Below are 16,378 nucleotides of genomic sequence, written 5' to 3'. Positions count from 1 at the left end.
GTAGTGGCTCACTCCTGTAATCCCAGCACTTTGGAAGGCCAAGGCTGGTGGATTGCCTGAGATCTGGAGTTCAAGACCAGCCTGACCAACATGGTGAAACCCTGTCTCTGCTGAATATACAAAAAATAATTAGCCAGGCGTGATGGTGGGCACCTGTAATCCCAGCTACTAAGAAGGCCAAGGAAGGAGAGTTGCTTGAACCCAGGAGGCAGAGGTTGTGAGCTGAGATCACGCCACTGCTCCAGCCTGTGCTACAGAGTGAGACTTCATCTCAAAAATAAAGAATGGCAGCACCCTTATTTTTTAATCAAGTGCAATATTACATGGAATCTTAATGTATTTAAAAATGCAAGTGTGCTGGCAGAAAGGGGACTGATGATTCCGTGACTCTGCAGTTGCAGAAGTTCCATGTAGGAGATTATTTGAACATAGTGATTACCTCTCTAAATCGGTTGCCACTTCCTTCAGGGCACATGAGATCATATTAATTATATAATTTTTTTTTGAAATGGGGTCTCACTGTTTTGCCCACCAGGCTGGTCTTGAACTCCTGGGCTCAAGTGGTCTTCCCACTTCAGACTCCCGAGGTGCTGAGATTACTGACATGAGCCACCACACCCAACCAGATCATATTAAGTTCTGTTTACTATTTCTTGAATGTATTTTTCAGTCAGTTTTGTAAAATAAAAGTTTACATACTTTTTCCTCTCCTGCTTATTGCCTTTAAGCCTTTAAATTCTAAATAAATTGTAATACATCTGTATAGGTTTTAGATTTGGTTATGTGCTGTTATATTGTTACTAAGAGAAAATCTGTATGTTTCAAGCCCTTCTATAAAATATGAAGAAAAGTGCCCTTAGCACTATACTGTTAAATATATGTGTGTAATCAAAAAAAAAAAGACAAGTATGGAGCTACTTTGGTGGAACCTGGGGGGTGGGGTGTTGAGGAGGCCAAAGCTACATTTGCTGAGTATCTGCAGCAAGCTCACTTCAGAGCATCCCGTCCAGTGATGGTGAAACTGAAGCTCAGAGAGGTGGAGCCACAGAACTATAGCAAGGAGCCAGGCCTCTGTGTTCCTAGGGTAGTGTGTGTTCTGACACTGCTCTGCCTCAGTGTTGGCAAGTTGGTTTTTAGAAAAATGTAAAGACAGTGAAATGAAGCATCAGAGGAGACAAAATGGCCAAAAGTGGCAGCTTGAAATCTAAACCCAAATAGTTTCCATTGGGGAAAAATATATGTAATTACTTTTAGATTCCCATTTCTCCCTTTCCCTGCTTCCCCTAATTTTTTCCTCAGCTTTTTTTTGGTTGAGTACTTTCTTTGTATTTTTGGTATGCTGGAGTTTACTGGTTTCTGAAAACATCACTGTTTTTTTAGGTTTATTCTACTGTACTATGGAAAGTATATCATTTCCAACTACCCTTATAACAAAATGTCCTAAACCAGATAGTGCTGAACTACTTTGTAAAAACTAAATACTTAAAATAGTATTAGTAATTATATTATGTAAGCATATTCAGGATATGAATATGTCAGGTTATATAGTACATTTTTGCTCCTTATTAAATGATTTTAAACTAGAAAAGTACCTTAAAAATGCTAATCATATGTAGTCATATGTTGCTTATCAATGGGGATATGTTTTGAGAAATGCATCATTGGGTGAGTTTGTTGTGCAAACATCAGAGTGTACATAATGTAAACTTTGATGATATAGCCTACTACATACCTAGGCTGTATGGTATAGCCCATTGCTCCTAGGCTACAAACCTGTATAGCATGTTACTGTCCTAAATACTATAGGCCAGTGATTCCAAACCTTTTTGGCACCAGGGACTGATTTTGTGGAAGACAGTTGTTCTGTGGACCAGAGATAGTTTCAGGATGATTCAAGCGCATTACATTTATCGTGTACTTTATTTCTATTATTATTACATTGTAATAGATAATGAATTAATTACACAGCTTACTGTAATGTAGAATCAGTGAGAACCCTGAGCTTGTTTTCCTGCAATTAGTCCCATCTGGTGGTGTTGGGAGACAGTGACAGATCATCAGGCATTAGGTTCTCATGAGGCACACACAACCTAGATTCCTGGCATGCACAGTTCACAGTAGGGTTTGTGCTCCTATGAGAATCTATGCCACTGCTGATCTGACAGAAGGTGGAGCTCAGACCATAATGCAGGCTGTGGGGGGTAGCTGTAAATACAGATGAAGCTTCGCTCACTCACCCACTGCTCACCTGCTGCTGTGTGGCCCAGCTCCTAACAAGGCACGAACCTGTACTGTGTTGGGGACCCTGCTATCGGCAATTGTATTACTAATTGTGTATCTAAGCTTATCTAAGCATAGAAAAGGTACAGTAAAAATACAGTATAAAAAATGGTACACCTGTACCATTAATGGAATTTGCAGAGCTGGAAGTTGCTCCGGGTGAGTCAGTAAGTGACAGGTGAGTGAATGTGAAAGTCTAGGATATTATTGTATACTAGTATAGACTTACACAGGCTACACTACATTTATTAAAATGTTTTTCAAGTATAAATTAACCTTCACTTACTATAACCTTTTTGCTTTAGAATTGCCTTTTTTTTTTTTTTTTAGCTTTTTGACTCCTTTGTAATAACACTTAGCTTAAAACAAACACATTGTGCAGTTGTATGAAAATATCTTCTTTTCTTATATCCTTTTTCTATAAGCTTTTTTCAATTAATTTTTTTTTAGATTTTAAAATGTTTTTGTTAAGAACCAATGCATGCACTCGTTAGCATAGACCTGCACACGGTCAGGATCATCAATATCACTTTCTTTTTTTTTTATTGTTTTTTTTTAGAGACGAGGTTTCACCATGTTGGCCAGGTTGGGTCTTGAACTCCTGATTTCAGGACCTTGGCCTCCCTAAGTGTTGGGATTACAGGCATGAGCCACCACGCTCGGCCCATCAATATCACTTTCTTCCACCTCCACATCTTGTCCCACTGGAAGCTCTTTAGGGACAGTAACACAAATGAAGTTGTCACCCCTCACTCCCTATGATAACAATGCCTTCTCCTTTACCCCCTGATGGATCTGCCCAAGGCTGTTTTATAGTTTTTTTTTTTTTGTTTTTTTGTTTTTTTTAATAGACGGAATCTCGCTTTTTTGCCAGACAGCGGCGCCATCTCAGTTCACTGTAACCTCCGCCTCCTGGGTGCAAGTGATTCTCCTGCCTCAGCCTCCCGAGCATCTGGGACTACAGGCGTGTGCCACCATACCCATGTATTTTTAGTGGAGACAAGATTTCACCATGTTGGCCAGGATGGTGTTGACCTGGTGATCTGTGTGCCTCAGCCTCCCAAAGTGCTGGGATTACAAGCATGAGCCACAGTGCCCAGCCAAATTTTTTTTTTTTTTTTAAATAAGTAGAAGGGAGTACACTCTCTAGTTTCTTTTTTTTTTTCTTCTTTTTTTGAAATGGAGTCTCGCTCCGTCACCCAGGGTAGAGTGTAGTAGTGTGATCTCAGCTCACTGCAACTTCTGCCTTCTGGGTTCAAGCAACTCTCCTGCCTCAGTAGCTGGGATTACAGGTGCTCACCATCACACCCGGCTGCTTTTTGTATTTTTAGTAGAGATGGAGTTTTGTTATATTGGCCAGGCTTGCCTCAAACTCCTGGCCTCAAGTGATTCACCTGCCTCAGCCTCCCAAAGTGCTGGGATTATGGCTGTGAACGAGTGTGCCCAATCTCTAAAATTTAAACGACTAAAAAGTAGTACAGGCCAGGCCCAGTGGCTTATGTTTGTAACTGTAGCATTTTGGGAGGCCAAAGCAGGCGAATCACTGGAAGTCTGAAGTTCAAGATCAGCCTGGCTAACATGGCGAAACCCCCTCTATACTAAAAATACAAAATTTAGCCGGGCATGCTGGCATGCGCCTGTAATCCCAGCTACTTGGGAGGCTGAGACAGGAGAATTGCTTGAACCCAGGAGTTAAAGGCCACAGTGAGTCAAGATCACGCCAGTGTCCTCCGGAGAGCCTTGGCAACAGAGTGAGACTCCATCTCAAAAACAAACAAAATGCAGTACAGTAAGCCCTCACTTGATAGCAGTGATAGGTTCTTGGAAACTGCAACTTATAACGGAAACAAGGCGTAACAAAACCAATTTTACTGTAGGCTGATTGACATAAACAAGAGTTAAGTTTCTTTGGCATATTCCTGGTCACAAAAACATTACCCAGCTTCTAACTAAAGACTAAAACATTGAAATGCATATGATTTAAGAAAGATCAATAGAAACAAGGTAACAGTTTACCCACTCATTTCCCTACTCAGGGTTGAGGGTGGCCAGAGCCTATCTCAGCAGCTTAGGGATAAGGTGGGGGCCACCCCTGGACAAGATGCCATCCCATCACAGGGTGGGAGCACCCACACATACACTCAGACTGGAACCATGTGGACATGCCAGTGAACCTAACACGTTTGGCTTTGGGATGTGGGAGGAAAGCAGAATAATCTGAGAAAACCCATGCAGATATGGGAAGAAAAACAGACTCCACACGGACAGTGGTGCTGGCCAGGAATTGATTTTTTTTTTTTTTTTTTGAGACGAAGTCTAACTTTGTCACCCAGGCTGGAAATGTAGTGGTGCAATCTCACCTCACTGCAACCTCCACTTCACAGGTTCAAGTGATTCTCCTGCCTCAGCCTCTTGAGCAGCGGGAATTACAGGCAGCCGCTACCACGCCTGGCACATTTTTGTATTTTTAGTAGAGATGGGGTTTCACCATGTTAGTCAGGCAGGTCTTGAATGCCTGACCTCAAGTGATCTGCCTGCCTTGGCCTCCCAAAGTGCTGGGATTATAGGCATGAGCCACCGTGCCTAGCTGATGAGTTTTTTTTTAACCCCGTCAGTGTTATAACAAGATGATGCTATTTAAGGGCTTGCTGTATAGTAAATATATAAACTGATAATGTATTTGTTTATTATCATTATCAGGTGTTATATACTGTAGATAATTGAATGTGCTAGACTTTAATATGACTGGCAGCACCACAAGCAAGAGTAATGCATCGTGCAGTGACATCATGACTGCTGTGTCACCAGGTGATAGGAATTTTCAGCTCTGTTGTACTCTTTTTTTTTTTTTTGCTTCTTTAATTCATGGGAAGCTCAGTTATACTATTATGGGACCCCTGTCATATATGTGGCTTAGCGTCATTGACCAAAGGGTTGTTACACAGTGGATGACTGTATCAAATTCACCATTTTAAGAAAACTGGGGTTCCATCATTTCACATTTCATATTTTCTTAGAATAAAGCTAACAGCACTTAAATTATTTTTGTAAGGAGGAGGATTTAAACACAAAAAATATAAAGGACTGTTAATTGATTTATGTAACAGATAATCCTTTAACCTAAGGGGTTTACATGCTAGCATTGACCCCTTTGATGTTATCCCAGCATATATACCTTTACAGATATGATGTATCAGCTTTAGATAGGGGGGGAAAATAACTGTCCTGGTAATTTTAAAATCTGTAATACTTGAGTATAAATGAAAAAGAGGTGTGATTATCATACAGTGAACTTGAAAGGGATGAAAAGGGTTGACATCCATTCACTTAACAAAATTTAAGCACCTATTATTTTCTCAATGGCGTAGATTCCAATAGAGAAAATAGGATGACCAAAGAGAAAAATCAGATGAGGGACCAGATGGACCTGAATGGAATGAACATGTTGAAAAAATAGAGAAATGATTGAATATTTCGGAGCATCTTTGAAGAGTTATAAAAGGCAGACCAATATGCCTTCTTGTTAATTTGCTCTTTTGTTTACAGGCATGCATGTAGGGAATACCGGATTCATAAAGAACTGGATCATCCCAGAATAGTTAAGCTGTATGATTACTTTTCACTGGATACTGACTCGTAAGTGTTGTGCCGTTTTACCTTAAGAGTTATATTATTTTCTTGCAGTGTTGATTGTTCATGGAATAGAACTGAACTCTGGATCCAGGAAATACCCTCTGAGGAAACCAAATGTGTTAATTTATGGACAGATGATCAAATGTAAATTCAGATTTGAGTCAGCAAGGAACCTCTGCACCAAAGGACATGTGTACTTGGGTGCCAATAAATGTTTAACAATCAGTTTGGTGTGAAGTGAGACAGGGCTAATTCATAGTGTTTGCCAATTTCCGTGGTGTAGATACTCCTCCCATGTCCAATTTTGATGTACTACCTGTTTATTTATTTTTAAACATCTTAATTATAATTCACATGTTATATGATTGACGCAGGTAAAATATACAGTTTAGTGGTTTTTAGCATATTCATAGATATATGCAACCACTAGTGCCAATTTTAGAATTTTTTCCCCACCTCAAACCCCATCCCTTTCACTACTATCCATCTATTCTACCATTCCGTCCCTCTGCCCTAGCCTTAATCAGTCACTACTGTTTTATCTCTATGGATTTCCTATTCTGGACTCTTGTATGCATGGAATCATACAGTATGTGGACTTTTATTACTGGCTTCTTTCACTTAGCATGATGTTGGTCAAGTTTCATTCTTGTGGCATGTGTCACTACTTCATTCCTTTTTATGGCCACATAATATTCTGTTGCATACATATACCACATTTTGCTTATCCATTTGTCCTACCAGTGGTTTAATAACCAGCTCGCGAAATTCCTGAAAATTTAAGTCAGCTCTTGAAAACTGGCATGAGCTGGTGCTAGCATGCCACTGATGTGCACTAGCGAGTGTAGACTGTTCAGGAGAGTTTCTGCTCACCCCAAGACTCTCATAAACATTGCCAGACCTTTTAAAAAAGTATTGGCCATGTGATTTATCCTAGAACGAGACAAGAAATGTGGCACTAATGAAGACAGAACTCAGTGCTACATGTCACAATACAGGCTTATAGGATGTTAGAATAGGCTTATAGAATGTTAGAACAGTCAAAATATAGGCTTATAGGATGTTAGAATAGGGAGGGATCCCCCAGTCCAGCCTTTTCTTCTTATAGGTGTATTTTGAGGACCAGAGAAGTTATATGACTTGTTTGAGATCATTGATAATCATGGGCCTTGCTATATTTTGTTACTTGGTATAGGTTAGCTCCAGCACCTCTGGGTTTATCCAGCAGTTTAGTTGGATATATCTTAGCATTTGAAAATGTTTCTCTGTTGAAGTTTGAACTGAATCAGAACATACCTTAGTTCTAGACTCCAGGCTCCCTCAGCCTCCCAGGATAATTCTAGAAGTTTTGGTCTGTTCTAGCCAACAGTCTCAGAGAAGGCTATGCAGACAGCTGGCTCACATTTAGAAATAACCCCAAAGAGGACTATAATTCCCTTTGGAAATATGACCTGAGCCATTCTCTCAGAGATTTCTTCTTCTCATTTGGGTAGCCCTGACACTGGACTTGGCCATGTGTGTTTCACGAGTGGAATTTTTTTAAAAAATTATCTAATTAGAGGGCAGGATTGGGAAACCAGGGGCAGGTCATGACATCACTGTTTTGCTTTGAGTGAATTTCTTGAATACTAGGTAGACTCCCCTCTCTGAACTATAAGTTCAATAACTCTTTAAAAGATTAATATCAGCCTCAAATTATCTGCTGCTTCAAAGTGTGTACACACTTTTAACTAATGTGAAAAATTGAGTTAGTTCCGTACTATTCTTGAGTTGATTACTTTGTTGTTCCTATTGTTTGTATGATGCAATGTCACCAAAAATGTCAGACCATCATTTTTAGAACATCTTCTGAGAATTGTTTGGATATTAAAAGTGAGGCTTTATTTTCAACTTGCATTGGGTCAAAGAATCATTCCATTGAGCATGAGTCTATATTTCAGATTTCAGAATCTCAGATCAGAGAAATCTGATAAATTTCAGACATTTCTTTTCTTTTTTATATTTAATTTGAGATGGAGTCTTGCTCTGTTGCCCAAGATGTAGTGCAGTGGCATGATCTGGCTCACTGCAACCTCTGCCTCATGGGTGCAAGCAGTTCGCGTGCCTTACCCTTCCAAGTAGCTGGGATTACAGGCATGTGCCACCACATGGCCAATTTTTTATATTTTCAGTAGAGACAGAAAATATAAAATGTATGTGGGTGTGTAAGGGAGACCCTTCCAAGAAGATATCTAGCTTACATACATTATACTTCTTATCAGTATTCTTATAGTCCAGACTCAAGAAGAGGTCTGCTATGGGTGAACTTGAGCACAACAGATTCCAACACTGAGGGTGTGGAAACTCTTCAAGAGAATAAGCAGTTTTATTACCATAAACCTCTCAGCTAATACTGAATATAGAATCGAAGAGTATTTTAAGGAACTAAGAAGAAAGGGGTGAAAGCTAATGAACTGAAGTTTTCACCTGGGACTGATTTAGGTAGTCTTAATCTGCTTGCTTTTATTCCATGGTTAAATGTTGGTTTATTTGTCTTTAGGTTTTGTACAGTATTAGAATACTGTGAGGGAAATGATCTGGACTTCTACCTGAAACAGCACAAATTAATGTCGGAGAAAGAGGCCCGGTCCATTATCATGCAGATTGTGAATGCTTTAAAGTACTTAAATGAAATAAAACCTCCTATCATACACTATGACCTCAAACCAGGTATGTCTTAACTTTTAGGAGACTGTATGAGTGGCTTTTCTTTGGTCTTATAAGTGACTTTTACTTTGATAGAGTTAGAGAATTTTACAGAAGCCAAGAAGAGCTAATAACATCTGACTTTTGATTGCTTGGGTAGGTGTGGGAAGAAGAGTCCTGGCCAAGCAGCACTGGGTTTAGGAGGGTGTGCTGGATTAAATAACCTGGAGAAACAATACCTTTATCTTTGGAGCCAGGGCAGTTCATGATGTCTCATTAAGAAAGAACTGTTCTGGCAAGTTCAGTTTTGTTTCTTTCCCATTACTCATACTACATAGCAGTTCCTCTGCTTCAGGTCTCTTTGATAAGAGCCCCCAAATTAACAACTTATTTTACTTACATGCCTCCCATCTCAATAAATTTCAAGCAAAATTTTTCATCTTTTTGTATGGTTATTAATCCAGCTTTGATAGTCATCAGCAAAGAGTACAGGGAAGCTAGAGTCCTTACCTCTATTTTTCTTTTTTTTTTTTTTGAGACGGAGTTTTGCTCTTTTTACCCAGGCTGGAGTGCAATGGTGCGATCTCGGCTCACCGCAACCTCCGCCTCCTGGGCTCAGGCAATTCTCCTGCCTCAGCCTCCTGAGTAGCTGGGATTACAGGCACGTGCCACCATGCCCAGCTAATTTTTTGTATTTTTAGTAGAGACGGGGTTTCACCATGTTGCCCAGGATGGTCTCGATCTCCTGACCTCGTGATCCACCCCCGCCTCAGCCTCCCAAAGTGCTGGGATTACAGGCTTGAGCCACCGCGCCCGGCCGTTACCTCTATTTTTTACCGTTATCTTCAGCTATGTTTTAGAAATCTGCCTATGTTCTATAGACAACTCTTAACAGCTTAGCCTGGGCGTTAGGAAGATGGTCCCCCTTTACCTTCTGGTGTTGCAAAATTGTAAACTTTGCTTTTCTATTCTGGTAGGTATATATTAAGTCTCATTATTGACTATTCTCTAATGTTCTAATATAGTTCAGATGACTACAACATTAGTTATAATGAAGCAAATTTTTAAAAGATGGCTATTTTGTGAATGAATTTTCCGTTAACCGAATTCAGCACTTTCCTGCCATAGGTGCTGTAGGTGGCGCTGTGGTGCTAGCTTTGGTTCCCTTATCTGTCTTCTTTGATTCCTCCCCCACACTCCAAGTACTTTTCTAAACAGGGTAGTTTAGAGATCATCACTGAAAGTTCAGATGAAAGTTTCCCATCGTTTTTGACCAAGTGAACAAGTATATTTTACTTTGGCCTGTTATTTTTATTTCCAGAGCTCATCATAGTAGTGGTATTGGCACAGTAAGCAGGTGATTCTTGGAAAATAGAAGTTTCAGCAGATGCTGAGGACTCTCCCTGAGTATCCAGAGTTCAGATTGCTTGATTCCCAAGATTTGGATGTTTGCTTTTGCAAGAGTTTGATTTCAGTTGCCCTCTTCTTATCTGTTATTACTTTGGTTTTTCTCTTAATCAGTAAGTCTCTGCTTATTCATGAAGATTTTTATTTTTTAGGTAATATTCTTTTAGTAAATGGTACAGCGTGTGGAGAGATAAAAATTACAGATTTTGGTCTTTCGAAGATCATGGATGATGATAGCTACAATTCAGTGGATGGCATGGAGCTAACATCACAAGGTGCTGGTACTTATTGGTAGGTATCCAGGAGCTCTGCCAGGTTGGCTATGGAGATGTGGCTCTGCTATACTGAAGTGTTGATAAAGAATTAATTGCTGTATGCTGTCTGCTAGGCAAAATGCCATAAACCAAAGCAGACTTTCTCCCTAAATTGTTACTATCTTTTCAGCAGTTTGACTCTTCGTATTTACATTAATTTGTCTTTATTTTTCTTCCCTTTCTTGAAAACCTTTAAGAAGAAGGAAAGCTTATATGGGCCAGGTATTTGAGATGTGTGTTTTCTACACAGAGTTGGACTTGCAAGTCAGTAGAGAACAAGGTTGCTCATGTGGTGTATATAAAGAATGGCCCCAAAATCTTTATTTCTAGACTGTTCTTGTCCCAATACAGGTCTCTCTTCATGGGTTGAGGGGATAAGGGATTTGCTTCAAGAGTTGCCTGAAGATGTTGGACCGTAGGGAGTTGTAAAGATCAGGATGAAATGTCACTGTAGCACATATGAAATCTATGCAGGATAAAGTGACCACGGTTTACCAGAAGTCTATCCATGTCTGTTAGCCATGTTCTAAAAGTTTTTGAGGCACATTTCTTCCCGTCTCTTGTCATCTGTCTTCCTCTAGCCACCCCACCCAAGCTAGCTCTGCCTGGCAGTTTTATGCTTCTATTTCTGCCTACATTACCTTTGACCATTTGAACCATAAAAGATACCTGAAACTCAGGCCTTTAACTCTATGGTTGTAAAAGTGTGTTAACAAAGCTTCCTTTTGCATTTTGAGGTGGTCACAGAAAGCCACATATTGGGGTATATAAAGAAAGGCCACCAGTTTGTTTTATTTTTTTAAGTCCAAATACAAGTCTCTCTTCATGGCTTAATGGGATGAAGGATTTGCTTCAAGAGTTGCAAGAGAAGGCTCTATAGCACTAAAGTAGGGGCAACACATATTATTTGTACCCCAGGGAAGGTGGTTAAATCACTTATCTTTGGGACTGGAGGGTCCTGGGCCTTAGCAGAGAATACTGACTGTCTGAGAATGAGAGGTAGATAAGGAAGCAGACAGGAAAGAGGGCATGGCATTGACAACACACAGCATCAGCTCTGTTCATCGTGAAGCCTGCCAGTAACACCATGGACACAATGCCCTGCTTTCTGTTGCTCCTTACTGCTTGTAAAGATGGCACCTGTAGTAAAAGTCAGTCCCTAAATTAAAACTTTGAAATTATAGATTTAAAATAGAAGCTACATTTACAGTGTTTATTCACTGTGGTGGTTATTGTGGGCTAGTGTTCCTGTCACTAAGTGATATAAAAATAACTGCTGCTGAAAATTCTGGAAACAGGTCTATACCTCTGCTATATACATTCACTGGAATTTGGATATGAGCTTTGTGTTTGATTGTTTGTTTGTTTGTTTGTTTTTTAAGGCTTTTTCGCATTTAAATTAGTTACTGCTGTAGTTTTTTACCTACAAAAATTCAGTGATTAGAATTTAAATTAAAATTATGTGATGCAAGGGATTTGCTTCAAAGTAATCTGTTGGAAGAAGTGGTGGAGATTGGCCACACGTTGATAATTCTTGAAACTGGATGGTGCTTATCTTAGGGGTTCATTTTACTGTTCTTTCTACTTTAGATCATAGTTGAGATTTTTAATAATTTCAAGTAAGATGGGGCTTCTGAGAAAATTAAGTGTTATAGATTTCTATGAAGGTTTGAAGAGTCTTCAAATTGGTAGAAGCATTGTCATAATCACCATCCTCAGTATGTCAGATAAAAATAATCCCAGAGGGTATAACAAATTATAAGTAATTATTTTCAGTATTTGGTGGTTACAGAACTCTTCTATGTGGAATACTTCTTTAAAAAAAGTGACCCATAGACTATGCCTTGAGAATAATTTGGTTTTTTTGTATGGGAATTTTGATTGTGATGGAATATGTAACTATATATTTTTTAACACAGTTTAGTATCCCAGAGCTGTCTTTTACTCTCCTCCCAAAATCCTTGATAGGAAGTTAGAATGCTTGTTACTTTCAGTATTATTTGATGAAGAATTAATTTCATTCACTTACAGATGGAGAAACTGAGACCTAGAGAGGGATTTGCCAGACATGTATTATCAAGTGGCAGGGCTTCTTATATTCTAAATATCTTGCTAACTTATTTTTCTGCATTTGGATGAGTTCAACAGTTCCTATTCTTCCCTGCCACTGCCATAAAAAAGTTATAAAGACATTTAAATGGTCATTTTAGAGTTAAGGTTATATTTGTTACTTATTTGAGATCATATTTAAGTTATGTATATTAAAAATCAAGAACTATGAAAACGAGGGTTCAGGGAGGTTTTACTAGCTCTTGGAAGAGCTGTTCTTTTTTTAAATTCTTTTTCCTTTATTTATTTGCCTTTTCTTCTCTTAGTGAGTCCTGTATTTCATTTCTCAATGTGCGCTTTAACTAAAAGTTTTTATTGTAAAATAATAATCTAGTTAAAGGTCTTAATCATCCAAAAATGTCTCTTAGGCTGGGTGCAATGGCTTAATTAATTCCAGCACTTTGAGAGGCTGAGGCGGGCATATCACTTGAATCCAGGAGTTTGAGACCAGCCTGGCTAACATGGTGAAACCCTATCTTTACCAAAAAGTACAAAAATTAGCCAGATGTGGTGGCAGGTGCCTGTAGTCCCAGCTGCTCAGGAGGCTGAGGCAGGAGAATCGCTTGAACCTGGGAGGTGGACATTGCAGCAAGCGGAGATCGCACCACTGCACTGCAGCTTGGGTGACAGAGTGAGTCTCTGTCTCAAGAAAAGGTCTCTTAATAGTAAATAAGAAACAAGAATACAAAACTATAATTCTTTTTAAAAGAAATGGAAGGCTATCAATCTGAAACTGTTTGATAGAGGTGGATCAGAGAAGGAATATTTTCTGCCTCTGAACTTGTGTGGTCCCCTTCAAGCTGTAAGTTGTATTTCAGGATGAGCATAGGTTCTAAAATAAAGAATTTTCCACAGAGTTGATTTTGCTAGCATGAAATCTGCAGAAATCAATCTGCAATCTTCAGAATTCTACCTTCCAGCCATGATGTGGCTAAGCCTACAGCTGTATTTATTTGGTTTCCAAAATACAAGAGGTACTTACCTTCTATACCATGCAATTTGGTGTGGTTGGCTATCACATGTTAAATAGTTTTTTTAGAGACCAATGGTGGAGAGGGAAGGAATTTAGATGAGGAATTTCGTTCTAACAACTAGTTTGGCCTTTGCTACACTGTTCGTTAGTCTTCCAGTAAGCCCCTGATCATACTTAAAGCAGGAAATATAAAATACCTTCTGAGCCAGGTGTGGTGGGTGGTGCATCTGTAAATTCCACCCACTTCGGAAGCCAAGGTGGGAGGATTCCTTTCAGACCAGGAATTCCAGAACAACCTGGACAACATAGTGAGACCCCATCTTGAAAAGAGGTAACTTCTGAAAATTTGGACTTTATTGTCACCCTTGATCATATATTGGGATCATAAGAGGCTACCATAAATAGGTAGGATAACCTCTCCCATCAGAGATCTATACTGCATCCTGAATTCATTTGAACTTTTAAAATATTTACTTATTTTAGACACATCTCCTTCTTTTGGCAGCATGAAACCCATACCATTTCTAGTTATATTTAATGTTTGTTGATGAAGCTATCCTAAAAGGGAATGCACTTCTTTTGTGTCTCCCCCAACCCCTTTTTTAAAACTTGTCGAATGACACTATATTAGGTACAACTCTGGGGAAAGAGGCTGAGAGTGAGTGAAGTGGGACTAGTGAGAATAGTTACCACTCTCAGGAAATTGAGAAGTGTATTTTGATGCCTTAAAGGACATTACTGCCTCTCTAACGTTAGAGTGTCTTTTCTTATTTTCAGATGGGTTCTTACTCAGTCACTGGAGTGCAGTGGCATGATCTTGACTCGCTGCAGTCAGCCTCCCCCAGGCTCAGGTGATCATCTCAGCTTCCCAAGTAGCTGGAACTACAGGGGCATGCTCCCACGCCCAGCTAATTTTTGTATGTTTAGTAGAGATGGGATTTTGCCATATTCTCCAGGCTTGTCTTGAACTCTTGAGGTCAAGCAATCTGCTGGCCCTGTCCTCCCAAAGTGCTGGGATTATGAGTATGAGCCACCAAACCCTGCCTAGAGTGTCTTTTCACTGACTCTCCATATAAGTCTAAGTTGACTGTTAAAATTCACATATTTTGGCCAGGTGTAGTGGGTCACATCTATAATCCCAGCACTTTAGGAGGTTGAGGTGGGAGGATTACTTGAGTCCAGGAGTTTGAGACCAGCCTGGGCAACACAGTGAGACCCTACCTCTACAAAAAAAATTTTTTTTTAATTGGCCAGGCATGGTGGTGCCTCCCTTTAATCCCAGCTACTGGGAGGCTGAGGTGGGGGAACCACCTGAGCTTGGGAGGTTGAGGCTGTAGTAAACCATGATCACGCCACTGTACTCAGCCTGGGTGACAGAGAGACACTGTCTCAAAAAACAAAAATAAAAAATTAGATATTTTTATTTTCAACAAGATATTTTGTCTTTTTGTATGTCTTAGATTTATATAATTGTTATTCTAAGAATTTTTATTTCTTCTCTGTCCCAGGTATTTACCACCAGAGTGTTTTGTGGTTGGGAAAGAACCACCAAAGATCTCAAATAAAGTTGATGTGTGGTCGGTGGGTGTGATCTTCTATCAGTGTCTTTATGGAAGGAAGGTAAGTTAGAAGGTTGACAGAGAAGCTTGATTTCTTTCTTGGGTGGCACACATACACAGTGCCTTGATACGGATTAGTCTCTCGGAGTTAATTATCGGGTTATACAATGTAGAATTCTGAAAGTAGTGGTTTAAAAAAATACAGACTTAATAATACAAGCTTTAAGCGTAAACAGAAATTCTCAGCCCTAGGGCACCTAGTGAGTTCTGCTGAGCTATTAAAAACATGCACTTTTACTGTTCTCAATTAGATCCGGAACATGTATTTATTCTGATAGTATGTATAGAGATTGACATAAAATTGTTTATTTATTAAAGTGTACAGTCTTCCCAAGAAGAAATTATCTAGACATAACTATTTGAGAGAGATCTCAGTAGAACCAGTACAGAGAGACTCAAGTTGAACTTATTTTTAAGAGTTTATTAGAAAATGGCAGCTTAGCATAGATGAAGCCATTACGTAATCCCAACTCTTTCTTGTTCCTACTCTTTCCTTACCCTTCTGTGTTTTCACTTCCTTTCCTTCTCTTTTTCTCTGTCTCTTGAGTTGGCCTGAGGCACAGTTGTATATTGCTTAGGCCGGCTGGCATGTGTCCCTCAGAGCAGGTGAGGTTGCGGGGTCCTGCTCTGGATCTTCCTTTTCTTTGCTATGAGCAAAACTTAGTAGAGCGTTAGGATATAGGAGATGCTGCTTCTGGTCCCTGCTCTGCCTTGACCTGGATGCTGAACTGTGAGCAAGTACTTAACGCTCTGAGCTCTCACCCGCCTTGTCCATAAAGTGAGAGCACTAGAGGGGATTGTCTCCAGAATTCCTTGCAGCAATTCAAATTAGAAGATGTGTTCTCCTTTTCCTTGCCTGTGGTATTGAATTGTTTTCTCTTTAATTTTCATCAGAGGCCCACCTTTTTTCTTTGTTTTTATATGACAGCCTTTTGGCCATAACCAGTCTCAGCAAGACATCCTACAAGAGAATACTATTCTTAAAGCTACTGAAGTGCAGTTCCCACCAAAGCCAGTAGTAACACCTGAAGCAAAGGTAAGCTCTGACCCATTGACCAACAGAAACGACTGCTTTGCTTTCTGTATTATTTATATGGGTAATAGTGGATGGATTATTCAGTGTGAAATTCAGGAGTTATAGCCGGGCGTGGTGGCTCAAGCCTGTAATCCCAGCACTTTGGGAGGCCGAGGCGGGTGGATCACAAGGTCAAGAGATCGAGACCATCCTGGCCAACATGGTGAAACCCCATCTCTACTAAAAAAATACAAAAAATTAGCTGGGCATGGTGGTGCGTGCCTGTAATCCCAGCTACTCAGGAGGCTGAGGCAGGAGAATTGCCTGAACCCAGGAGGCGGAG

At 39.8% G+C, this 16,378-nt stretch overlaps 1 protein-coding gene across 9 annotated transcripts in view; it reads left to right on the top strand.

Annotated features, from left to right (window-relative positions):
* Window positions 1–16,378, top strand: part of TLK2 (tousled like kinase 2) — a 148,048-nt gene that overhangs the window by 125,641 nt on the left and 6,029 nt on the right. For all 9 annotated transcript variants that reach the window (XM_037745970.1, XM_037745969.1, XM_017549249.2 and 6 more), the window contains 5 exons: window positions 5,827–5,916; window positions 8,453–8,622; window positions 10,158–10,296; window positions 14,910–15,021; window positions 15,949–16,056. In XM_037745970.1, coding sequence (XP_037601898.1) covers window positions 5,827–5,916; window positions 8,453–8,622; window positions 10,158–10,296; window positions 14,910–15,021; window positions 15,949–16,056 — 619 coding nt within the window. The remainder of the gene's footprint in view (window positions 1–5,826; window positions 5,917–8,452; window positions 8,623–10,157; window positions 10,297–14,909; window positions 15,022–15,948; window positions 16,057–16,378) is intronic.

This window comes from Cebus imitator, unplaced genomic scaffold (genome assembly GCF_001604975.1).
Source record: "Cebus imitator isolate Cc_AM_T3 unplaced genomic scaffold, Cebus_imitator-1.0 Scaffold217, whole genome shotgun sequence".
In the NCBI taxonomy this organism is placed as follows: domain Eukaryota; kingdom Metazoa; phylum Chordata; class Mammalia; order Primates; family Cebidae; genus Cebus; species Cebus imitator.
Note: the sequence above shows the minus strand (reverse complement) of the source record. Positions and strands in the feature narration are given on the sequence as shown.